We start from the raw sequence: 26,113 nt of genomic DNA on the forward strand, positions 1-26,113 counted from the left end.
TGAACTGGCTTTTATTTCTCATACGGGCTTCCTTGGTTTTTCAAAGGGTAAAGAATCTGCCTGCAATGCAGGAGACCTGGGTTCAATCCCAGGTCGGGAAGATCCCATAGAGAAGGGAATGGCAACTCACTCCAGTATTCTTCCCTGGAGAATTCCATGGACAGAGGATCCTGGTGGACTACAGTCCATGGGGTGCAAAGAGTCGGACATGACTGAGCAGCTTATTTATTTCTTATACAGGAAGAGGAATGGAAGATTGCTAGACTGTCTGCCACTTATACTGAGGCATTGGTTGTTGGCTGGCCTATTTATTAAATAATTAATCAAGGCTAAACTATCGTGATTATTCATTTGGTCACACCACACAGCTGTGGGATCTTAGTACCCAACCAGGGATTGAACCCAGGACACTGCAGTGAAGGTGCCAAATCCTAATCACCGGACCTCCAGGGAAATCCCTGTCATGATTATTTAAAACTGGATTGGCAAACTCTTACTTTACCTGTAGGGTAAAAAGTTATTATAGATAAGGAAAACAAGCCAACTCGAGCCCTCCTAAGGGTGTCAAATCCAAGAAAGATTTTTCCCCACCTTGATTGATTCTGTATATAGGAGCCTTTCATTCTTATCATGGAATTTGAATATATAATTTTTTGGGTGAACATTTAATTAGAAAATTTAATTTGCTAGCATGTTGTCATTTTGTAAAGTATGTAAAATATATTAATGGCCTTTGTTTTATATTCCTTTCTTAATTCCCCTAACACCTCATATGTTAATCTTAACTGATATGACTTATCTGATATGACAGATAAAGAGAATAAAACCAGCTTTAAAAATACACAAATATATTTTTAACTGGGGGAATTTTATAAGTAAAAAAATGTCTTCTAAAATCAAGCTCACTTCTGATGGATAGAAATTAGCTTTGGCTAACCAGCATTGGTTGAACTTGCAAGGGAATGATCTTAGTATTTCCGTAGAGTGTGTAATATGGCTGGGGTTATAAGTTATCTCTGATCCTAGAAAGCAGTGGATGAGACCCAGATTAATTGAATTCCACAGAGTTGTGTGCATACTTGCCTCATCTGCATATCTAGTTTCAAAAAATAAACTCTTTTAACTTTTTAACAAATCACTGAAGTTGCTTTTTCTCTCTTCCCCATTTTAGGCCCACCCAAAATACCTGAGTTGTATTGCAATCAGCTGTTTTTTCTTGGCTGCCAAGACTGTTGAGGAAGACGAGGTAACTATTTTCAAGACTAGTCGTGTCTCTTTTTTGAAAGTTTTATCCTTTTATTAGCTTGTTTTCTGTTTACCAAAACAAAAACTGAAAAAATGAGTTTATGTTTTTCTGTCCTGCCCTCCCTGCCTCCTCCCCTTTTGCTTTCTATAGAGAATCCCAGTACTGAAGGTGTTGGCAAGAGACAGTTTCTGTGGCTGTTCTTCATCTGAAATTCTGCGGATGGAGAGAATTATTCTGGATAAGTTGAATTGGGATCTTCACACAGCCACACCATTGGATTTTCTTCACATTGTAAATTCACCTGAAGTCTTTCAGTTTCTTACTTGAGTATATAGTCCTCTCTTAGTAACTTGAAAAGTAGATTGCCCACTCTTTGGTGGGGGCGGGGAACTGCACTGAGTCTTCGTTGCTGCTCCAGCTTTTCTCTAGTTTTGGGGAGCAGGGGCTGTGGAGCATGTGGGCTCAGTAATTGCGGCTCCTGGGCTCTAGAGGACAGGCTCAGTAGTTCTGGTGCACAGGCTTAGTTGCTTCACAGCATGTGGGATCGTCCCATTTCAGAGATCAAACCCATGTCTCCTGCATTGGCAGGCGGATTCCTTACCCCTGAGCCACCAGGGAAGTTTTCGGGGTTTTTTTTTGGTTCTGAGTTTTAGGAAAAGGAAAATTACTGCAATTAGCCAAGGAAAAATTACAAATTAAGATACATGTCAAATCACTGAAGCTAAAATTGCAAACTTAGAAATTGAGTAATACCTGAGGCGGTTACATCAACTTCTGTACATAGCTTATCTAGACATTTACGTAACTAGAATGATGTTCTTGTGATTTTAATTTTAATTTTTTATTTTTTTTTTTTAGTTCCATGCCATTGCAGTGTCAACTAGGCCTCAGTTACTTTTTAGTTTGCCCAGTCTGAGCCCATCTCAACATTTGGCATTCCTTACCAAGCAGTTACTGTACTGTATGGCCTGCAGCCAACTTCTGCAGTTCAAAGGATCCATGCTTGCCCTGGCAATGGTTAGTCTGGAAATGGAGAAACTCATTCCTGATTGGCTTCCTCTTACAATTGAACTGCTTCAGAAAGCACAGGTAGGTGTCAGTCTAATTAAATGGCATTCATTTTTCTCTTACTGGGAAAATAAGGTTAGCAGATAGTTACAAAAGTAAGAGATATTTTAATCTTGTAATGAGGGCTCATTTTTAAGGGCAGACAAAGTATTATTACACACTTTAAATGTATGGCTTAGATGTCTTTTTTTCTCTTTTAAAGCCTAGACAGTATTTTCTCGATTCTTTTCATCCCTCCGTCTAGGTTGTTGTTGTTGTTTAGTCACTAAGTCGTATCCAACTTCTTTGCAACCCCATGGATTGCAGCACCAGGCTTTCCTGTCCTTCATTATCTCCTGGAGATTTGCTCAGAATTCATGTCCACTGAGTCGGTGATGCCGTCTAACCATCTAACCTTCTAGGTTGCTGAAAATCTTAATCTTAAAAGGTTACTAAGATTCTTGCTAATATTCTCCATTGGTTTTGTGTGAAAAACCTTCCTACCTATTAGGTTTCATTACAGTACTTCTGTAGTTTACTCCTTTTTTAAAAAAGATAGGGCAAAAACATAAACTGCAAGAAGTTGCTTTTTAGACAAGCAGATAATTTATTATTGGCTAGAGAAGGAAGTATTTGGCAAATAGAAAGTATATTCCTGAAATTCCAGGACTTTCTGAAGTAGTTGCCTAAGGCTGGTGAGTATCTTTATCTGCAAATTGATATAAAATGTTTGAGGTTAGTTAAATTTTTATCAACTATCTATATAAAAACTAAAAATTTAGTGGAGAAAATTCTCATTCAAATGATTTGAAATTCAAATGAAAAGTTGGTAATGGTTACTCTAGCAACTATTTGGAGAGGAGCCTTCCTGGTTCTGTTCATGTCACTAAATGGAACCTACGAGTTTAGATCTACTTCAAACCATACCCCTTAGCCAACTGAGTCCATAATAAGACTTATGAGCCTACTTTCCCTTTTATATGTCCCTGTTTATTCTCATTTGGCAATAGTTATTCTGATTTGTTTTATTAAATTTTATTTAGAGAAGAGACTGCTAAATTCTGAGCTTAAAAACATTATGTAATATAAAAACCAACTTCAGCAAACAGCTGCAATCTTTGAGCTGATAAAACTTATTAAAGAATTCTATGAAAAGAAAATGAGAATAATACTTGAACTTGGTATTTTGTAAGACAGTTACAGTTAATAGATACAAGCCATAAAAGCAAACAGACCAAGAAAAAAGTTAGCGGACATATAAAATATACTTCAGGGCAGCCTCTCAGCTCTGAGAATTTCATGCTTTAGTTTGTGAGTGGAGAAGGGCTGTCTTTTCATAAAAAATGATAATGGTCAGAGCAATATATCAACTAGAGCTCTATCCTCTTAGATATGTGTTATTCTGTTTTAGCATAGCTCAGCTTGTTCTCCTTCCCTGGGACACATGATATTAGTGTAATACAGGCTATTTCTCCTTACAAGGAGATACCTTCTTTTACTTGCATATGTTAGATTGAAATAACTGAGAAATGTTTTTTCCTATTGAAATAATGCTATAATGAAAATAAACCCTGGGAGATAGTTGCTATTTAGTGAGAATTTTTAGAAACTAACATCAAAAACTACCATTTAAGTGAATAGTGTGACACAGAGCACTTACTTTGCCTACCTTGAGTGTTGGAAAAGGAAGTGGAATGTTAATCATTTACATTAGACTGTGGAAGTGGGGGAAGGGACATGAAGAGAACCTCCTACATTTTTCATCTTTATTGGAATGAAGTATATATCTCTAAATGCCCCCATGACTTTGTCTCTGCCTGTTTCCAAGTTAGTGCAGAGAAAATTTGCTATATGAAGAGTTACTAGCACTGAGAAAGGACAAGCTTTGAACTATAAATAATAAGAATATTGCAAATAGCATGTATATTCTGTAGCTTTGATGGCTTGTTCTCTATTGAAGAACACTAGAGAATCTGCTTATTCTCTATTGTAAGTCTTCTGGTGCTGAAAGAAAGTGTTCACAAAAACTGTTCTCCCCAGGTATTATTATAAGCTTGGAATTTGAAGGAACCTTCTTAAAAATCAGATAATTCAACTCCTTTATTTTATAGCTGCAGCACAGAGAACTTGAAACTTTCTCGGAGACACACAAAACTTAGTAGTAAAGAAAACTGGAAAAAACCCAGTGTTTATCCATACCATAAAAATCTTGAAGATTGTAGTCCAGTGGTTTTCAGAGTTTTCTTTAGAAATAGAACTCTTCCTCACCCCCTTCCCCCCAAATCTTGTACACACACAATCCCAAAATCCTAAGTAGTAAAGTATTACTTTGTAATATGTGTTTGGGGCAGAAGCCTATCAGATGCAGCCCTATTCAACATGGCCTCTTCCCTTTCATAAGCTGTTTGGACATAGTTTGAAAACCACTGTTCCATTCTCTTATGTATATAGTTATGTTACATTTATTGAGAAATCTATGGTCAAAGCATTGGGGATATAGTGATTGCAAAAAAAGTCTCTGCTCCATGTAGTAGTCAAGTTATAATGAGCAAGACAGTTAAAAACACACATAAGATCACAAAACTTCAGAGAGTTTGAGACTTGGTCTTAGCAATTCTCTGAAATCCTAGTGGCCCAAATCTGTGCTTAGTTGCTCAGTTGTCTTCAACTCTTTGCAACCACATGGACTGTAGCCTGCCAGGCTCCTCTGTCCGTGGAATTCTCCAGGCAAGAATACTGGAGTGGGTAGCCATTGTCTTCTCCAGGCCCAAATATGAGTGGCTCCTTACTCTTTAAAACTCAGTTATCTTTGCTAAGTTCACCTCTGTTCACATAGGAACACCAAGTCTAGTATCTTTGTAATTAGACCTGTGACAAAGCCATAGTAATATCAGATACTCGTCCTGGATTTCTGGTTGTTGTGTAGCAAGTTCTTGCATCAGATTGGTAAGATGGTGCCAGAATTACTTCTCACGTGTTTCCCAGTGTCATGGTTTGAGAGGACTGCTGTTGGTCCATCACGGGCATCCATGCTGTGAGGGAGCCCATTGTCACCAGTTCTGCCTATGTTCCCTCTGGACTTCAGACAAAATACAGGGAGTGTTTCCTGGTTTGAAAGGCAAGCTTTCTCTTGTCTCTTCTACTCCCGTCACCCCCACTCTACTGCCACCATCACCACCCCTTTTATCTCTTGTGCTACCTATTGGTCGTCGTTGTGAGCTGGCTAACCCTCTTTCTTCTTACTCCTCTCATTGCTGTTTCTGTGCCTGTACTCATGTTCTCTTCTGATTGATGCAGTCTGCCTTGATTATCTCGGGATGTTAAATCTCCCCAGATAGCGTGGTGGTCTTCCTGTCCCTAACCAAGGTCCCTAGTCAAAGGATTTGTTTACTTCAGTGGTGTAGTGTAAGAGTATGGAGTTCAAGAAGCAGACCCTCCCCACCAGGGTCTTCTAGTCCTTCTTGAAGGTACCTCGAGTCTGACTCCTTATGGCACTAGGTATTTTCAGGGATTTATGCTATCCAGTGAACCTAATGGGTCCATCTGAATCAGTTACATCATGCTATTCCGATCCTATCATGCTTTTCCCATCAGTAACCTGTTCAGATGTCTGCTCTGTAAATGTTCACGGCTATTTGCCTTACCTTGGTGAGCTGAATTACAGTTCTGTTTGTTTTTCTAGCAAGGGATACTTTAAAATAGTTACCATATTTGAATTGGAGGAGATGGTCATCTTGAAAAATAACAATAAATGTTGTCTTGACACTCTGCAACTAGAACATGTTCATTTTAAATCATTCTGTGACAGTTTCATTAGAGAACTTGTCTGGTGTCTAAAGTTGCAGTAATTCCAGTATATATGCTTATTTTGTTTCCTCCACTGTATCTCAGCAAGGGCCATATTATTTTATTTTTTAGAACAAACTCAAGTTGCAGTAGAAGGAATTTATGTTGATGCATTACTTTGGACAGAGGATTTAACTTGGGTGGACCATCATTAGCTGGTCTTTATGTGCGTGCATGCTCAGTCGTGTCCAGTGCTTTCTGACCCCATGGATATAGCCTGCCAGGCTCCTCTGTCCATGGAACTTTCGAGGCAGTACTGAAGTTGGTTGCCATTTCCTACTCCAAGGGATCTTCCCGACGCAGGGATCAAACCCGCCTCTTGCATCTCCTGCATTGGCAGGCGGATTCTTTACCACTGTACCACCTGCAAAGCTTCATTAGGTGGTATTAGTTTGCAAAACCTTCAGTGTCTTTCTAGCCCCATTTTCTGCCAGTCCTTACTAAATATAACTCCCTATTTACTTAGTACTTCCACAGAGAAAGTTTTTAGTGACACAGTCTTCTTTTTACTTGAAAAACATGTTTTTTTCCCCAGGCTTCTTCTGTGGTACTATGCCCGGAGACTATGGCATTGGAATATTTGTGATATTTTTACTTTTCTAGGCCATTAAGTGTCATTCATTTGTTGAAGAACAACAAAATAAACCAGATACTTACTTTTTAGAAATAATTTTTTTTACACTGTAGTCTTCTTTACATGTCCCAATTCCTTTTTCTCTGTTACCTCTCTTTTGTAGGCTATTTGAAGAAGTGGGGTCCTGGCCTTACCAGGTGCCTTAAAGAACTTTGAAGGCCCATCCCTCTCCTGTGTGCTTTGTTCCACTGTCTTTGTTTTTGTTTTTTAATTTGGCTGCACTAGGTCTTATTTGCAGCATGTGGGATCTAATTCCTTCACCAGGGATTGAACTCAGGCCTCCTGCATTGGGAGCACAGTCTTTTTAGCCACTGGACCACCAGGGAAGTCCCATTCCACTGTTTTTAGCATGGCTTAGCTTGTTTCACATCCCTGGGACATGATAAGCCTTAGCCTGTAGTTATAATCTTGAAAGTTATTATATAATTTTTTTTCTTTTAAGAGAGGAAAAGAAATTCTAATACTAGTTAATAATATCTTGCCTGTTAGGGTGTTAGCTAGACCCTTCCAAACTAGGGGAAAAAATTGGTGAACAAAATAAATATGAAAAATTTTCATTTTCATATATAGTTTCTGGTAATTTCAGACATTGTTACATTTGTACATGATGACTAACACTAGCCTTTCATCTTTGGATACTTTGCTGGGTAACAAGTAATGAGTTTATTTTAATGCATTTTATGATTATTTTTAAAATTTTTGGCCACACCACCCTGTGGCATGTGGGACCTTAGTTCCCCAACCAGGGATTGAACTGTCACCCCCTGCATTGGAAGGTGGAGTCTTAACCACTAGACTGCAGGGGAAGTTCCAGCAAGGAGTATATTTAGAGATAAAAATAGTTTTGTCACCAAATATGTTCTTGCAGAGCATGTTCTTTTCCTTTATTTTCTCTGTGGTATTGCAAAGTCATACTGTGTGCTACAGGGTTTTTTAGGTATGAATAAGAATTGGTTGAGCAATGTCCTATAGAATACATAAGCCTGGAAAGTGATCGCTGGTAGTCAAGATAGACTTCCTGGAGGTGGTGGCCGTTAGACAGACCTGGAAGGAATACATAATACAGTTTCAATAGGTAGAAACAGGATGAGCAAGAGTAAGAAAGGGCAAGAATTGTGCAAAGTAGAGAGCACGTTTCTTTGGCAGGAATACAGAGCACAAATTGGGATATGTTAGGAGGAAATAAGACTGGAAAGGCTTCCCAGGTGGTGCAGTGGTAAAGAATATGCCTGCCAATGCAGGAGACTCAGGTTCGATCCCTGAGTCAGGAAGATCCCCTGGAGAAGAAAATGGCAACCCACTCCAGTATTCTTGCCTGAAAAGTTCCATGGACAGAGGAGCCTGGAGGCTACAGCCCATGGAGTTGCAAAGAGTCGGACATGACTGAGCACTCAGCACACACAAGACAGGAAAAGACGGTTGGGTCAGATTGTGGAGAGCCTTCTTAATACCAAACTAAAGAAGTTAGATTATTTCTGGTGGGCACTTGGGGTGCTGAGGAATTAATTTAAATAGGGAGAAATTTATGTTGTATAGGATTTTGACTAAAGCTATAATTGTAGGGAAAGTAAGGCAGAAACAGACTAATTAGACTCTTTATCACAAGATTTTGAAGGCCTTCCATATACAGTCATTGGTGATAGAAACTTAATAAAAATGAATATGATACAGTGGCTACCACTTGGGATCTTGTAGTCTGTAGTAGAAAAGCATAAATGATTAAATAGATTATTCTAATACAGTGTGGTAAGTATGATAACAGGTTGATACAAAAACAGATGATCCTGGGATTTGGGAGGGATAAGGGAAGTCGGGTGGCTTCAAAAAGACTGATACCTGAATTATCCTGAAGGATAAGAAGGAGTTAGTGAAACTCCCTAATTAAACAAAAATCTTAGCAAAAATGTTCTTTGCTAGTGTTGTCAAGCCTGCTATTTGCTACAGAAATACAACTTGTCAAAGGCTCTCATTTACTGTTAAAAAAATAATAAAGTTGTTCAAAATTCTTAGCCAGCCAGCCTTCTCTGTCCCTTATTTAAATTTTTTCTTGCCTCTGGCTGCTTCTCTAAATTCTTAATGGATTTTGTTTATCTATACATTGAATGTGTTAGTCACTTAATTGTGTCTGACTCTTTGCTACCCCATGAACTGTAGCCTGCCAGGCTCCTCTGTCTATAGAATTCTCCAGGCAAGAATACTGGAGTGGGTAGCCATTTCCTTCTCCAGGGGATCTTCTTGACCCAGAGATTGAACCCGGGTCTTCTGCATTGCAGGCAGATTGTTTACTGTTAGAGCCAAAAGGGAGTATATGTATGTTTGTCTGTGTATATATACACACACATATATAATATGTATCTTTATATATAAAAGGGAGTATATATATTGATATATAATTATCTGTATGTTGGTCTTCACTAAAGAGGTTGGAGGAGGCAAAGAGGGTGAGGTGAAAGGCCTTCTGGACAGGGGAAGATAGCCTGAACAGAAAGCAGATGTTGGATATATATCAGTGAATAAAATAGAATAATTTCTGCTTTCATGAAGATGTCCAGCATATATTTGCAAATACAGAATTCAGGTTCCAACGTGGTTTATATTATAAATACAGATCTGGACACAAATTCTAAAAATGATGGGTTAGGCTGGAGGAATTCGATGAGTTGGAGGTGAAAGATGTGAGGAGAGAAACCTTGGGGGACAGAGGGCACGAGAAGTGGCTAGCAGAAATGACAGGGCCACCTCCGTTGATTATTTTTTTTTCTCCCCTGGCTCAGATGGATAGCTCCCAGCTGATCCACTGTCGGGAGCTCGTGGCACATCACCTTTCTACTCTGCAGTCTTCCCTGCCTCTAAATTCCGTTTATGTCTACCGTCCCCTCAAGCACACCCTGGTGACTTGTGACAGAGGAGTGTTCAGATTACACCCCTCCTCTGTCACAGGCCCAGACTTCTCCAAGGACAACAGCAAACCAGAAGTGCCAGTCAGAGGTCCAGCAACCTTCTGCCACCATCTCCCAGCTGCCAATGGGTGCAAGTATGCCTCTGCTAAACGCAAAGTGGAGGAAATGGAAGTGGACGACTTCTACGATGGCATAAAACGGCTGTATAACGAAGATAATGCTTCAGAAAGTGTGGGTTCTGTGTGTGGCACTGATTTATCACGGCAAGAGGGACAGGCTTCTCCTTGTCCACCTCTGCAGCCTGTTTCTGTCATGTAGCTGCAAGAGTTACCTTCAAGTGCAAACTAAGGTAGACAACTCTGGGGATGGGAGCATGGAAAACCAGGATAGGCTATGTAAGGTATATATCTTTTCAGGCTGATTTGAAACGAGCCAGAGAAAAAACCCAGTTGATTTGTATGACTAATTATAATTCAACAATATTTAAGCACTTAAAGACCAAAAAAAGTCTAAAATTAAGATCAAAAAAATTTTAAGTAAAAAATTCCTTTGTAGTATTTGTCAGTTCTACCCTTTTCTCTGCTAAAATGTAATGTAGATTGCCTTGTGTCAGAAACTCAGTTTTTTTTTTTTAATTCCAAAATTCCTAGCTAGCAAACCTTGTCCCAGAATCCTGATTTAATTTTCCTCTTGCTTTTTGCTTGCTTCTTTGAGTACTAAATGAATTTTATGCATGCTGATCTATAGCCTGATTTCCACTGATGAGGAAATCCTCAAAATTTATTTTTAGCAATTTAGTGAACAGATTTCAGTGTGACAGCGATGTTTAATCCATGATTCAAATTCAGATTAATCTGGAAAAGGTACTTCACAATTGCCCCATATGAATCAGGTGGTAAAAAGGACTCCTGTTACCATTGTTGGTTTTTGTCTCCTTTCAATTTCTAGAGTTTGGAAATAAAATTACTTTCAGTTTTTGTTTATCTTAAATTGAAGCTTAAAAGTGGCACATGATTAAGACACTCTAGGTTTGTTGAAAGCGTTTTTGACATTTGTATAAAAATTTGTGATAAAGACTATACCCAGGTGCTCACCAGAGAAACATGTAACAACTAAAGTTAGGTTTTTTAAACTGCTCAGTTCACTCATTTATAATCAGCAGGAGAGACTCTCTAGATGTTGGGGCAGCTCTGTGATTGGGATCTGTAACATGTATTAATATTAACTGAATTCAGCACCCTAGTTTTATGTTAAGCCATTAGGATTTTTCTTGATCCGTTAACCCCCTGCCTCCCCAGCCTTCCTGTATTTCGTGATCAGTTAACCCCCTGCCTACCTGTATTTCTCTTAATGACTTCTGGATTCTGAGCTCCCTGTGCAGTCTGAAGAAGTTATTGCAGTCAGAACCATGTACTGATGATAAAAGCCACTGGTAGCAATAAACGTTGTCCTTTACCTTTTTATCTTCTTTTTCTGCTTGTGAAGAGGTACAAATTCTTGATTGGTTAAGCACTGCTATTTCAACTATAGAAGATGATAAAAATACTAATATGCTTGCAGAAAACAAAACATAAAGGGGAGATCTAAATGTGACTTTTAGGGTTTGACATAATTTTTCTTTTCTAATATTTTCTAACTGGTGGACTGTGACCTTCCAAACAGTAAATTCTTAGCTTAAGGAACTGTGAGGGCAGGCATTTCCCATGTCTAGATAACCTGTAATTTTTAACCTACTGATTTTGCTCTGATTTAGCAGAGCACAAGTATTCTCCAGTTGGCATTTGACTTTTAAATTCTTGTGGTAGGGTTGGCTACCTGCTACAGTCCAATCAAGGGGGAAATGTCTCCTGACATTGAAGTACAAGAGGCTGACTTTGCAAATACACATTAAAAAAAAAAAAAAATCCCACTTATCCTAGTATTCATCTGGTTCTGTTCCTTAGTTCACCTCAATTGTGGGAGCTTCAAGAAGTCTGCAACTTACACATATTCATCATTAAAATAAATGGCATTTAATCCCTCCATCCCCTCCTCCACTTAACAAATGAATATTTTTGTTACATAGAAATCTACGGATGATACTGAGTCTAGAATATTTCCTTTGTGGTCCAGTTGCTACAGATTGTACAGAAGAAACATTTTAATTTTTTGATCTTGAGGCTTTCTAATCAAAAATTGATAGTAAATCAGTTTGGAAAAAGGTATTGTTTTCATGGGAAACTGAATTGCAATGGTTGGGCTGCCAGGTCTCCTGCCTCAAAGCTTATTTAACCCATATATCAAATTAAACGACAGTACTTGGGAGACCAGACCCTCCCGAGCACGCACCCTTTCAGTTTTATGTCCCTGCCACCATCCTGGAGACCTGAGCTACCACGAGCTCTTGCGGAACTTTGGTTCTCTGAGACCTGAACTTGTGGATTAAAGCAGAAAAAAGCAAAACATGCTTCAACAGTGAGGAACGTCTCATTAAGGATGTTCCTACTGTTAAATTAGATCCTGTTTTACTGGAAACTATTCTCATTAGCCTATCCACAATACTTAAATTTTGGCAGCACACAATTCTCTTCCAATATTTGGAAACTTGAGCTTTAGGGATCACAATTGCCTGGTGCCTCTTGGTGGTTAGAAAACTTGTTATTCTATGAACGATCTAAAAAAGCAAGGGAATAAATGTGACGGGATAAATTAGTTTAATTCTAGTAAATTACTCTAGTCCTCCAACAGAAGTGAATGCATGCTCTAGCTCTTGAAGCTCATACTGGGAGAAGCCAGGTATTTACTTCATTCTCTTTTGCAGGATTGGTGTTAAGTTGGTTATCTGTGAAGAACTTTTTTTTTCCCTACAGTTGATGTCTTAGTGTGGAGGGGAGGGCTGGGAAAGGAGAGTACTCTCAAATGCCAGTTAAAAAGACTAATTCTAATTCTGATTGGTCAGAAATGTCCCTGACCCTGTACCTTTGGCTCTGAAAGCAGCTGTAATGTAGCTCTTTGCTTGGCCAAGCTGATGAGAATCTGAGCCTACATTCCTGCTGTCAAGAGAGCTAAGACATTGGTGTCTGCCCCCGAAGTATTCTTTCTTTTCTCCTATGTTGTTAGAACCAATACATATATATAAATATATAAGTGCTCCCTATTCTCTACCTACCTGGGTTTTACTCATTTGGAATTCTTGAAACAAGAAAGTAAGTTGTCCTTGAGCATTACTGCCCACAACAGCACAATGTGACTAAAGCCACTGATGCTCGGCCATCATAATGGGGAGCCTTAAGGAAGGTTGTATGTTTTCAACTGGAAAGGGAGATAACTGGCCAGTGTCTTCACAGCCATCATGGGACACAGCAGGTTGAGGATTAGAGAACTGTCCAAGGCCACATGGCCAGGAATTTTTAATAAGGTTCAACTTCTGACATATCAAATATAAAGCTTTACGGTATGAAGTTTTGTCTAACAGGTAACTGTAACTTCTAAAGACTCAAATTATTGAAATTAGTCTATAAACTTAACAGGAGAATGTCTTCTAAGCCTATTAGTATTTTGAGCTTTGGCCACTAGATGGTGCTTTTAGAAAAACAACATCTTTAAGTTTCAGGGAGAAACTGGGCTTCCTGTGAGGGAATGAGCAGTTTAAGCCCTCACCTTTTGTTGCTAAACATCAGCATCATTTGCAGTTACAAGTTCACATCACTTAAGCCATGGGAGGCCTGTGCATGTGGGACTGATGGGAAATTACCAAGATCTGCCATGTTGGGACTTAGATGTGGCTAAGTATGTCTCAACAACAAAAAAATTCTACAAATTAAAGATCCTAATATTTGGTTAAGTTGTTTGGACCTGCAACCTAGAAATACGATTGGGAATACTTGAAAATAGCCAAGTCCCAAAAGCTTGCTGCTTTCATTTTCAGTTGGATTTGACCGATCATAGGACAGAAGATGGAAGTATAGGCTTACGTGGTAAAGCTAGGAACAGGAGTTAAAATGAGAGCTTCCCCTCACCATAATAAATTTACAGACCTTCCTCTATTTACAACAGAGTTACATCTTGATAAACTCATAAGTTGAAAATATCCTTAAATCAAAAGTGCATTTAGTGCACCTAATCTAAACACCATCGCTTATGAACCTAGTCCACCTCAAGTGCTCAATGCACTTAACATTAACCTCCAGTTGGGCTGAATCCGTTTAACACAAAGCCTGTTCTATAACACAAGAATCAGATATCCTATGGAATTTGTTGAATCCTGCACTCAAGTGGAAAACAATGGTTGTAAGTCTATCAGTTGTTTCATGAGTGTGTGGCTGACTAGGAGCTGCAGCTTGCTGCTACTGCCCAGCGAAGTGAGTATCCGTACTGCATGTGGCTAGCCCAAGACAAGATCCAAATCCAGAACTACGGTTTCTTCTTAATGTATATCACTCACACCATCACGAAGTCAAACCATATTAAGTCAGGGACCTTCTGCAGTGGTTTGCATGATGTAAGACCCATGTGTAGTACAGAGACATACCTCTCCCTATGCCACCTCTGGATCACTGCAAAGCTGTCATAAGCGGTAACCAAGAACATCTTACCAGATAGAGAAGTTTAAAGACAACACAACTCTAGGTTTTTCAGTTTCCAGGAGGCTGAATCTCTCCATTTCTTTCAACTCAAAGTACGAGTTTCATGGCAGATCAAATGTCAAACTTTTGACCTTATTATGTTACACAACAGTAGGCGAGTGAACTTAAAACTACTGAAAAGCAATCAGGAGTGGGTTTTGCTTTTCAGAATACTATCTTGCAGTTTAGCCCAGAAAGGGTGTACCTCTTACTCCCCAAGTTTACTGTATGAGGTATACAGAGACATGCAATTCATAGCGTGTGGCTACATCCCCAGTGCCTAATGTTGGCCTAGTGTAGTGTACAAGTACTGGGGGAGAGGGAAGGGTGGGGAAGACGGATGGATATAGAGAAAGGGCAAGGAGAGCTAGAGCTGCACCTCTTCAGTGTTCTAAAAGCCCTGTGCAGGGCATGGTTAAGCAGAGTTTGTAGAATGCTATTCTGCATCCTCCCCCCGCCATACACACACACAAAATTTTTTTTGGACAGGAACCAACCTTAATGGCTTCATGCCTCTTGGTGCCATAATTTGCCAAGAAAAAAGCTTTTCTTTGGTGCCAAGAAAGTTTCCGTAGTGGACGGATAGGCCGTTTCAACTCACAGTGCTGGAAATAACTGATTTGAGGCAGACATGAAATCTTCATCTCTACCTCCCACGATGTCCCACTAATAACCAAAAGATCTCATTTATTTACAGCTACCTGTCAGAATAGGAAGGTTGGAAAAGGAGGTGAGCAGATACCCAGGCTTGCAATTAGTCTTTTCATATTAACACATTCAGCCCCAAGGGTGCCACTTGTTCGCTAGAGACTGATCTGAAAGCTACATGCTATCAATCACAAGGACTAAATACCATGGTCTTAAGGATTCAAGTACAAGGATCTTCAAAGTGAGCCATATTGCCAACACTGTCTCCAAGGTAGAAAAATGGCAGTCATCTGCAAAGCAAAAGGTTGCATAGAACTGTCATTTAACTACAGTGAAAATTATGTACTTAGTTTTTCAGATGTCCAGAACTGTTTACCCATACGGGACAATGATAAGCAGAAAAGTCAAAACAACTAAGAAGAAAGTTTAGGTACAGTTGATGGGAAAAAGTAGTCGAGCCTATTGGTATGATGACCTAATTTTATCTGACTCAGCTCAGTGCATACTAATTCAGAAGAGCAGTTTTCACCTTTATACATATGCTGTGCCAATCTCAAAGAGATCATCTAGGATACACTTTCAGCAATAAGGCAGCGTCTGTATCTGAAGTAAGGTGGTTTTTTTTTTTTAAAGACTGTGAAAAATAAAAAGCCTGTAATCAACCAAAATAGGTTCAGCTGGTTCAGTTCTCCCTGCTTTTCAACAATCTAGCTTGGGATAAGCAAGTAATGTTTATTTTTCATCTCTCCTAGTTGGTCAGCCAAGAGAACGTAACTTACTACTTTTATCAACACTGGAGAAAAAGAACCACCTGAAGTAAAAAGGAGGTTAGCTGTGTGCTTGACCTGTGCTGTCCGTTATCCACTTTCCCTAGATAACTGAACAGAAACCAACCTGGATGAACCAGCCAGTTCCCTCACCCCTCCCACTAAGATGTCACCATTACACTTCCTGTAGCCTGAGGACTAAAAGGGGAACAGCAGTAATAGATTACGCATTTCTCTACTTAAGGACAAAAATACTGCCTAATTTGAGTTTTAAATATTGCTCAAAAAATGTCTTTACAATCTGATGCAAAATTTGTTTTCAAAATGAGTGACAGGGTAAAGTTGATATTAAAATATTTAAAGGAGCTTAAAAATAAATCCAATTATTATGCTTAGTAATCACAGTGGTTTCACACAATAGGATGTCTGTGTTCAACTTACAAGACAGATAATGTCATGCTGTAGCATCAGTTAAGGAGTTGATACCCACCCATCCATCCGTCAAACCACTGATCACATCTTAGCAGATTTCTATCGTTGCAGATTATAGTGTAATATGGAGGGGACAGCTCTCGACTCATATTTTAACTATTTAATGGCTCAGATGAACTTGATTTTACTGCATTTAATAACAGTGTCTAAGTAAAGGAAGCCTCTCACCAGTATGCTTATCCAATTGGACTAAATAACCTCTTTCCAAGAATCAAATGATTCAAGAGGCAAGCACTGTTGCTTCATCATTTCACCTTTCAACCAAAGCATATGTTCACCATTCTTAAATAAAGGGGGGAACTCTCTTAAGGATCTTTACCAAATGCAACTCATGCAACCAATATCCACCTGCTATGGGGCTAAAAAAATGATAGAAATAAGCAAAAACTATTGACAAGAAATGAAAAGGTAGCAAATTGCATCTTCATGCTTTAAAATAGAAGTGAATTTGGAAATTACACCTTGACTACAAAAATTGCCCCTAAGAGGTGACTGCTAATAAAATAACCTAGCCCCGAATCCAGCCCATCATATGAGTCAGCATCAGAAATCACTGACTCAACAGCCAGAAGTGTGTGTTTGCTTGTGGGTGTACTTTAAGCGACTTTCAGCATTTTTTTTTTCCCTCCTTTGGCAAACAGAGTGGAGAAAGCCACCTGGCTGACTGGCAAACGTGGATGAGAACCATTGTTAACGACACTTCTGTTGTCTGGGACAGGATATGTACTTGGGGGTTTGTTTCCATGGTCCAGGACACAAAAACGCTGGACACGTGGTAAAGAGCTTCACAATAAATAAAAAGGCAAGGATGGGCCAGAAAGTTATTTTAACGTACCTTTAAATATAAATTGAGTCCCAGAGGCAGAAAAATCACCTAACCAACACTGGCACATTTTAAACATGATTAAGACTTGCAGGTCAAAATCCCAGTGACAGCACCAGGATTTGTTGCTGTATCTGAGATGAGGAGAGCATCTTCAACACAATTCTGTGTGGCTTAAATGTCACTTAACTTTCCCCTTGAGCTTAAAATTGGCATAATTTTGATACCAAAACTAAGTCTGAATAACCAATACATAAAAACAAACTGGCTAAGTAGGAAAAAAAATTTTTTTTTCCAAAACAGAATCCCAAACCCCAAAAACTTATATATAGGATGCAGGTAACAGAAAGAGTCAAATAAAACAACAATGGTTCCTGAATTTAAAGGAAGAGTGCCCACTTCTCTCTCTCAAGAGGCAGACGGTCAGCTGAAAAATAAAAATATTGTATCAGTAGAACACTCCAAATTTAAAACTTGCAGCCATCTTTGTTCATGCAATATCAAATGTTTAGAAAAATACCCCAAACTTCAAAACAACCCATCAAGCTACCAAGAGGAAGGAAAATTGTTGCCCCAATCTTATGACATGATGGATGGTTGAGGGTCCTGATGGGACTGTTCAGAAGGTCGCTCATGGGACAGAGGTGTGGAGTTTACATGAGATCAAGTTTGTGGACCCTCAGACTAGGGTCCATGCTGTCTTCAGTCCATGAGTTCTTGGGTCAGCAGCTTCAAGAACATGACAGCTAAGCAAGATCCCAACACATGGCTACTTTGGGTTTTGGCCCGAGTTCTCTGTTTCATTCAATTTCCTTTTAAGGAGTATTATTAAGTATTACTGTTTTTGGTGATGAGAAGTCATTTTAGTAACCACCACGGGCAGTGGTTTGTAAACAGGACATTGACAAATACAAACAGCAGTGCAATATTTGACCCAGACTTTAAAAGAACAGGAGGCGATGGTGGAAATGAGGTAACTCTTCCCCAACACGTGTGAACAGACAGCTCCTGCTCTTCTAATGCTCTATGTCCATTAGGAGAGAGTAGGGCTTGTCAACAGGATGGTTACATAAAGAAGAAGCTACAGAAGAGAAAAAAGAAAGGTTCAGATTCAAAGTTGATTCTTAAAAGGTTTTTTTTTAAAAAGAAAAAAAGGAGCTTCTCTACAACAAACTGAAAGAACAGTGGTGTGTAAGTAAAGGGATCATCAGTTGAGGTGGGAGCACCAGAGGCCGAGGAAGAAGAGGCTGCCTCGGCTGGGGCAGTGGGGTGCTAATCAGGGTAGAAGGGGATGGGAATGGGGGACAAAGGGTGGCAGAGACGGTGTATGAAGTACAGAACACCACGTGGCAAGCATCTTGGAGGAGCTGGTGCTGCCCAGATGGTAGCATTTGAAGTCCAGACAAAGCAGGAAAGCATGAGACTCTTTCATCCCTATTTCTTTTATCCAGTATTATAAACATGTGTACATTTGTATATCAAACAGTGACTACAAAGAACTCACAAAAGGGCACACAATGTTTGGGTAAAAATATATTTTCCCCCACTTTATGTTCTTGGCACTAGTGATATATGCATAGATTACCTGTCCACCACGCTCCTACCTTCACAGACACCAAACGACCGAGCAAGTTTGCTACGGGATGACTTTCATACTTGAAAAAAAATGATATGCTTCACACCAATACAATTGTTTTAGTTTTTTAAAAAAGACAAGTGTCTAACATGCAGTTTACATATATGACAATTCTGCATTAACACTGAAAGGAGATTACACAACAGTTTTAAAAACACATTGGTTATTTTCCAACAGCAAAATGACAATGATCTACAACTACAGTTTAAGGCATATCAGCATATTTTAAAATTAAGGAATAGACAAAGTTCTAATGCTGTTCACAGCTTAATCTTCCATTTATTTTAAAAATTCCCTTCATACCTACATACAATCTAGACTTTGTACGTCATCATTTCCCCCCTAAAGAGTCATCACATATATATCCTGTCAATGGAACCAAGACTTCTGGAAGTTGAGACTTGACAACTTCAGACACTTGCGAATGGCAAAGCAAAGGGATCTCAATGCACAGTTTTGATAGGACCACACAGAGACAGTATGACATGAGTTGGTAACAGCTGAAAACCTGATTCAACAGTCTGTATTATAAATGTGATGCATATGTCAAGAAAGTAAGGAAACCAAGTCTGTTTGTTTGATGTGCACAAGATAGGAGGTGTTATTGCTGGTGAGATCACAAAGCAGAGAAGGAAGATGAGTAACCTGTGCCCAACATTATGTTAAATGTTCCCCTGGTTGAGGTGTCCTTTCTGGACAAAACCTTCACCAATTAATAAAGAGCCTAAGCTGGGAAAAGGTAGTCTCTCAACTGCCCATAAATTCTCATAAGTGCTTTTCCATCACATCCTTCTTAAAACTGTTATAGGTATCTGAAGTCCAGAAGAAGCAAAAGCATGGTCATAGTGGTTGAACAAAAGATCTGGGGAAGGGCCAGGAAGAGCTGTCTTGGCAAAAAAAAAAAAAAAAAAAAAAAAAGAGGTGATCCCTAGTAGTAGTTAGCACAAGGGAAAGATCATTAAACCAGGATCACCAAAAAACTAAGCAGTCATAAAGGCAGTGTAACATGAAAAAAAAACTTTCTCTTGTTTTTCTCTAGTGGAAGGTAGTAGTTTCTCATTCTAGCTTTACTTACACAGTCAGAACCAAGGACCCTCTGGGACTTCCCTGGGGGTCCAGTGGTTAAGACTTCACGCTCTCATTGCTGAGGACTCAGGTTCAATCCCTGGTCAGGGAACTGAAGTCCTGCAAATCACATGGCACAACCAAAAACAACAACAAAAAAGAACCAAGGACCTTCTATAATATCCAATGAACCCACAACGCTATGTAGAACACAGACTGGGATTAATAATTTCTGACTTCCACATTGACACCAAGGAAAAGTCAAATCTCTGTGTTTCTTGTGAAAAAGAGGTAAATGTGAGCCATTTAAAATATAGTTTTCTTTCTTTAAAAAAAAAGAAAACAAAGAAAACAAAGGCTAGTCAAACCAATACCTCCCTACCCCCATCCAGGAAAAAAAAAAAGAATTCCACCTATCCCATTTGTTTCTCTAATTAAAAAGCCAAAAAGATCTCAAAGGTTTCTTACTACTGTACTTACATGCAAAGGCGAAAGCACATCCAATTAGATTTGAGGGTATCATTTACTCCGTGCAGAGCCAAGGACTACTGTGAAAAAAGGCACAGATACAGAAAGGAGAGAGGGCAGCAATAACAAACCAAACAGGGCCGGGGAGCAGGGGTAGAAAAAAGTTCAGAAGCAACGCAGTTTTTTTTTAAAAAAAAAGCTTTTATATGTTTCTTTTGCCTTTTTATTCCCTGACTCTCCATGATTTGTTTTTCTGTGAAAAATTTAATGGGGGAAAAAATCAATCAACAATCTTGGAATCAAAAAGTCAGCTGGATGCCTTTCACGGTTGGGCTCACTTTAAAAAGGCTTTAGCGATGCATGTAAAATGGTTATTTTCAAAGGACACATTCTTAGGATTTAAAAGTGTATTTCCTGTTACAAGGCACAAAAATGCGCACACAAGCAATGGATGGAACAAGCATACAGCACTAGCAGTCAAGCATCTGTATGGTGCACAGCGTCTGAGCAAATTCAGGCCACGGTTAGAATCAGCATGCCACCTAATGTTTGGCTGCTGCACAGCTAGCTTCAGACTAGAATTATTCAAAAACAAAAGCAAAAACACTGATCCAGGAGCTTCTAAAGCCTGTCTTTATACCTCTATCGCTGCTTTTGGTTTGCAGTTTCTATCCCAGCTCAGTGTGAGCTTCCATGAAAACTGATTACTTGCTTTGCCTAATTAAGCCTAAATCAGTTCATGGAAGCCCATTCCTTCTTTCCCGTAAGAGTGTCATTGAGGATAAAGAGAAGGTTGAAAAATTTGCTGGAATCAACTAGAGACTTACTATTTAAATTTAAAAAAAAAAGTGTGTATGTGTGTCCTATTTACCTAATGTATGACTTAACGTATGACTTCTCCAGGGGATCTTCCCGACCCAGGGATTGACCTTGGGTCTCCTGCGTTACAGGTGGATCCTTTACCAGCTGAGCCACCAGGGAAGACCATCTAATGGATGACTAGGGAGGGCCAAAAGGAAAATGCAGGGGTGAAGGGTCAGATTCATAAGAAATGTTATTCTTTCGAGTAAGAAGTTGGAGACTATAGAGTCAGAGAGAAGCTGGGAGTGTTTTGTTTTTATGGGGGGAGGGGGGATAATTAAGATAGTTAAAGGATAAGCCTCAAGAAGGAAAAGTATAGAAAATAAATTAGGTATTCTCCTTTCCATACAAATCTGGCATACGCAGTCTATGTCCTGAAATGTGACTAATTCCTAATTCTTGTTGATGGGGCAATGGGTCTTAAACGTAGAGCGCAGCTTGAGCGAGTCTTGGTGAGGCCATTCCTTCAAGACAACTGGATTTGAAAGACCAGATGTTCTATTCCTTCATCCCTCTTTTGGCCAAATATCAAAATTTGCAAGGAAATTGGGATGTGAAGTTGGATTTCTGCTTTCTTGACTCATGGGTTTGTGTTACATCCCTTCCCATTTCTATCTTAAAATGACAAGTCTCCTCAAACTTGTGCTGCAAGATGATACAGTTTATAACAAATTTTCTATTTTAAATATTTCTGGAAAATTTCTCCTCAGAATTATTGAAAAATGTTATTTGAAGCACTGATATCCTGGAGTCAGTCATTAGGCATTTGTTCTCAGCCTACTGAGAGCAGATTTAGGTGTATTTATGAAAAGATGGGGTATTAGTAGTAGCAAACAGGTTGCAGAAAGCCCATTAACCTTAGTAGAAGACTCTTCTACTAAGAAAGTTGTATGATCATCCTTGGAGAGGGCTATCTGTGAGAGGGCCAAGGCTGCCCTGAGACAAGTAAATATAATCACTGTTTTCTTATTACAGTCCAACTTGGCTAGGACTTAAGATAGAGGTTCAGACATGTTTCTAAAGCCATAAGAGGAGACAAACCAGTCTGAACAGACCCAGAATCCAGGCCAAATAATGTTATTATAGTAATAAAAAAAAATCCATGCAAGGGTAAAAGTCAGGTAAAGCTTACCACTGTTCTGCCTACATACAAAGCTACCTTGGTTTGGGGCAGGTGAGGAGAAGAATCAGATGGGGTTCAGAGCCTTCCATCATGGAGATGAATAATCAAGAAAAGCAAGTTGTCAGGGCTATTCAGGTTTACAGTTCAGCTGCTGAGGTGGTGAGAAGTTTTCCTGTCAGACGTACATGGAGGAATTTAGCCTCCTTCCCTTGGTCCCAAGCAACACACGAGTCACAGGACAGGCATGCTTGCTGCCGCCACTCTGAACAGGCATAAACGGCAAGTCATTTGCATTTCCAGAAACAAAGTCCCACTGCACATAGCTTTTGCTGTGACTCCCTTGTTCTATCATTTTCCACCACCCAACAACATTCAGCAAAATGAGTTAATAGTTATATGGTGTCTGGGGAAGGGGGAAAAATAAAAATAAAACAAAATAAAAGGACACAGATGGCAGAGATACAATATTACTGCAAAAGCAGGTGAATGCGGACCATCCTTGGCTTGCCAGGCTTTATGTGAAGCTTGCACTGCAAGTTAAAAAACAAAACAAAAAAGTTAGAAATAATAATAAATTAAAAGAAGGAAAATTAGGAGCGCCAGCACCAGCATTCGGTGATGGTGAATGCTCATGCAATGATTATGGAACCGACAGAAATTAAAACCAAAAATTTGAGTAAGCTATATACTACATGACAAGCAAAAGCAAAATTTTAATACTGAATTAAAGAACACATGGTTAGTTTCCATTTGCAGGTCATTCAGAATTCATGAGTGACTTCTTGAAACCATTACATGTTCTACTGGAAAGATTTGCAGTTTGATTTTTCATTTTCTCAAATAACACAAAATCATGATCTATTAGATTTGGGCATCACCGCAGTACTGAGTAGGAGCTGAAAATTCCATTTCTGAGCTGCTAGAGTCAGAGAATAAATAAATATACAATAAATGTCTTTGAACAAATAATTTGGAGGTTGGAATATAGTGGATGGAGGACATGCTATTGATCTACTTGGGAGGGGAAAAAAAAAGGACAATCATTATATGATTACAGCTACAGCAATGCCAGGAGCCTTCCCCCTCTTAGATATAAAGCAACGCCAAGTTCAAGATCCACACATCTAATTTTAGGCAAATCCAAAACATGCAACTTCATTCCTTAGCAAGAATCAAAATATGTTTTAAAAAAGAAAAAAAATGAGTGGATGATTGTGTAAACTGTCATTATCAGATGCCAGGTATAGTTTTAAAATGAGATTTTAAAACTTTCTTTTTGGAATGGATGCGTCTTTAAACCCCCAAACTGCCGGCTGGCAAAGTTTTCAGAAAAGATGAACACTATCTACTGAATAACTTACCCTCGGGCACTGCCACCACTGAGGTGTAGCCGCGAGCAAGGAAAGTGACTTGGTGGCCAGAGATGGCAGGAGGTGGGGTCCAGTTAATGGCAGTACCAGGGTTAGTTCTACCTGGTCTGTAATCTTAGGACATGTTATATGCTCTCATGCCACTACAGGTCAAGGAGGAAGTACAAAGCCTTACCTACGTTAAAGAGGGAGCGTGTCATTAGAATAGAAAAAAACAAAGAATTTCAAACTATTAGAAAAACTTAGTTAAGCTCTGAGGTGGAAGCATAGCAGGTGAATAAACACGCATCTCTTTTTAAATGTTCTCCCTCGAACAGCTCCCGTGAGGCATGTATGGCGACTCCAGTATCTCCTCCAGCTACACAAGGAGGAAACAGCCTCCCATGTATTTTCAAAGGACTGTTCTCGTTACCCTGGTCACTGTCTGTCTGTGGTCCTCTCTAACCAAAACTCTCCGCTAGCAGTAAGAGAAGTGATTTTTTTTTTTTCTCCCACTTTTACACTTTGGGGCCTCCAACTGGCAATTGCTTTCACCGTTCAAATGGGAAAGTGGGAAAAGCTTAAGCGCCTAGAAGTTACCAAAAATTTCATGCTGTTGTCAGGCACAAAATCTGGTGACTCTTGCGCACCAAATTAAGTCTAACTCCATTAATAATAACTGAGAATGTATAAATAAGGCTAAAATAGAATTTGCACACACTTCACATAAACTTGAAAAGCATTATATATTGCTAAGGCCCAAGGCTGGGAAGAAAATAACCTAAAACATTCTAAAGGATAAGAAGAACCACCTTACATGGAGAAGTCTGTTATTAGACTGTTGAAAATGGAGGCACGATGATGATCACCTCTTGGAATATTTATTGCTTAAAGGCACATCCAGTATAAATGAGATATCCTTGGAAAGTTGCTGGTCTTTCATAAACATTTTTAGTCCTAAAATGTGTACCTTTATGCACTTTGTGCTTCAGGGTAAGAAAACTTGACTTTGGGTTTCCTAAACCATGAGTCAGCAGCTTTTTTCTGTTTCATTCATGCCTATAGATGTGTACACACACACACACACACACACACACACACAAACACCCTGTTTTTATCCTGGGTTGGTTTGGATCAACAAGGGTATGATGCCAAACGGCTTTCATTGTGTCTTCCCTAAAGGAATCACTAATCTCTGACTCTGCATGGGGATCATCACCATTAGTGACCAACACTGCCCCCAATGTGTAGAGCTACTACAAAGTGCCTTCTTCAACCGGATTATAATCTAGGCAGCTGTCACTCTCAGAATTAATCCAGCATGACTCAATTTTCAGCCCCTGGAGTCCTTCGATCACTTGGGTCTGTACCAACCCCATTCAACAGCACAGCTCACCTACACCGACTAGCTTCTATTGCTTAGAAACTCTGCTTGCTCTCCTGCTCCCTTCACACATTGCTTGCTGGCTCAGAGTTTGGAAAGTCAAGGTCTGCAGAGGAGAACTGCAAACTCTCTCTGCATGTCACTGGAGCAGTGCATGTTGGTTTTTACCATAGGCAACATAACAATATTCCTTGTGGGGGGGCAAGTCTGCACATTGACCGAGATGAAGTGAACACCTCACTATCGTGCTCACTGTCCATTGATCAGGCTCGATGACTGCGCAGGCTCCAGCCTGTCTGCCATATTACGTCTAAGAACGTAATTTTCTACCTGCTCCAGTACCAACATTTTTAGTGTTTACTTAGTTGTCAGCCTCTCCCCTGGAACCTTAGCATCTGAGGGTGGAGAGCAGGACTCCTGAAACACACTCTGAGTTGTCTCCTCACTGTCCTCAGAGGGTCATGCATTAAACAAAGGAGGGGGGCACCCATGGGCTCACCACCCAGCTGCCACTAAGGTTTTCTTCTAAGGTACTGACCACTGTACTTACTGTCAGACCAACAGTAATTGTCATAAAATGGCACCCTCAAGTCTTTCAGGTGATTTGCCATAAAGCTGCAAATTACAGGAGAATTTCAAGGCAGGCCCAAATCTCCCATTGGCTTCAGGCCACTGCTGTTGGAATATCATAGGGAGTGACAACTCAGGAGCAGAGTCCGACCCCTTGGCACATTAAATCAAGGCAATATTAAAAAAAATTTTCTTTGTGTGTGTGGAAACAGCTATGTCTTGAGAGCTGGTGGAAGTGTCTAAACGGGATGGGCATTTTGATCTCATTTTCACAATAAAACAATTCATCATCTTGTTGAATTCAGAGGAAATCTAGTGGCCACTAGCAGTTCTTCTAAATCTTTCATTTTGGGAACAAGATGGTCAATGACTGGCTTCTCAAGCCTTACAAGAGAGAATAGAAAAATAATTCTAACAATCATAATTTTAGGATGCTCTTTCATCAAGAGCCAGGAGGATTGTCTCCAGAGAGTAGTGAAGAGAAATTCACTGTCTTCTCGAGAGTCCTAGTGTTGATGCAGAAGATGCTACTGGAGACGACAGGTGACTCCAGTCCTGATTGCTTGATCGTGTGGTCAAGTTTTAGACATGAGTGTTTGTGTACCCTTTAGAAATACTTTAAAAACCTTTATCGTCTCCCCTGCACTGTA

General features: G+C 39.6%; 2 protein-coding genes across 10 annotated transcripts in view; one reads left to right on the forward strand and one right to left on the reverse strand.

The window, feature by feature from the left end:
- The window catches only part of CCNI (cyclin I), a 36,812-nt gene extending 25,678 nt beyond the window's left edge, over nucleotides 1-11,134 (forward strand). For 2 of the 4 annotated variants that reach the window (XM_081584568.1, XM_081584579.1), the window contains 4 exons: nucleotides 1,172-1,246; nucleotides 1,397-1,537; nucleotides 2,105-2,335; nucleotides 9,548-11,134. In XM_081584568.1, the coding sequence (XP_081440694.1) occupies nucleotides 1,172-1,246; nucleotides 1,397-1,537; nucleotides 2,105-2,335; nucleotides 9,548-9,991 (891 nt within the window). In that variant the 3' untranslated portion in view covers nucleotides 9,992-11,134. The remainder of the gene's footprint in view (nucleotides 1-1,171; nucleotides 1,247-1,396; nucleotides 1,538-2,104; nucleotides 2,336-9,547) is intronic. The other 2 variants (XM_081584585.1, XM_081584595.1) reach the window with 1 other exon arrangement.
- A 5,871-nt stretch (nucleotides 11,135-17,005) lies between these two features.
- The window catches only part of SEPTIN11 (septin 11), a 96,723-nt gene continuing 87,615 nt past the window's right edge, over nucleotides 17,006-26,113 (reverse strand). Inside the window, exons 10-11 of one of the 6 annotated variants that reach the window (XM_081584522.1) lie at nucleotides 20,189-20,253; nucleotides 17,006-18,088 (exon numbers count right to left, since the gene is read on the reverse strand). In XM_081584522.1, coding sequence (XP_081440648.1) covers nucleotides 20,232-20,253 — 22 coding nt within the window. In that variant the 3' untranslated portion in view covers nucleotides 17,006-18,088; nucleotides 20,189-20,231. Of the gene's footprint in view, nucleotides 18,089-18,527; nucleotides 22,691-24,377; nucleotides 26,109-26,113 lie in introns of those variants that run through there. The other 5 variants (XM_081584511.1, XM_081584544.1, XM_081584555.1 and 2 more) reach the window with 5 other exon arrangements.

This window comes from Giraffa tippelskirchi, chromosome 1, assembly GCF_054371585.1.
Source record: "Giraffa tippelskirchi isolate mGirTip1 chromosome 1, T2T-mGirTip1v1.2.pri, whole genome shotgun sequence".
Lineage (NCBI taxonomy): Eukaryota > Metazoa > Chordata > Mammalia > Artiodactyla > Giraffidae > Giraffa > Giraffa tippelskirchi.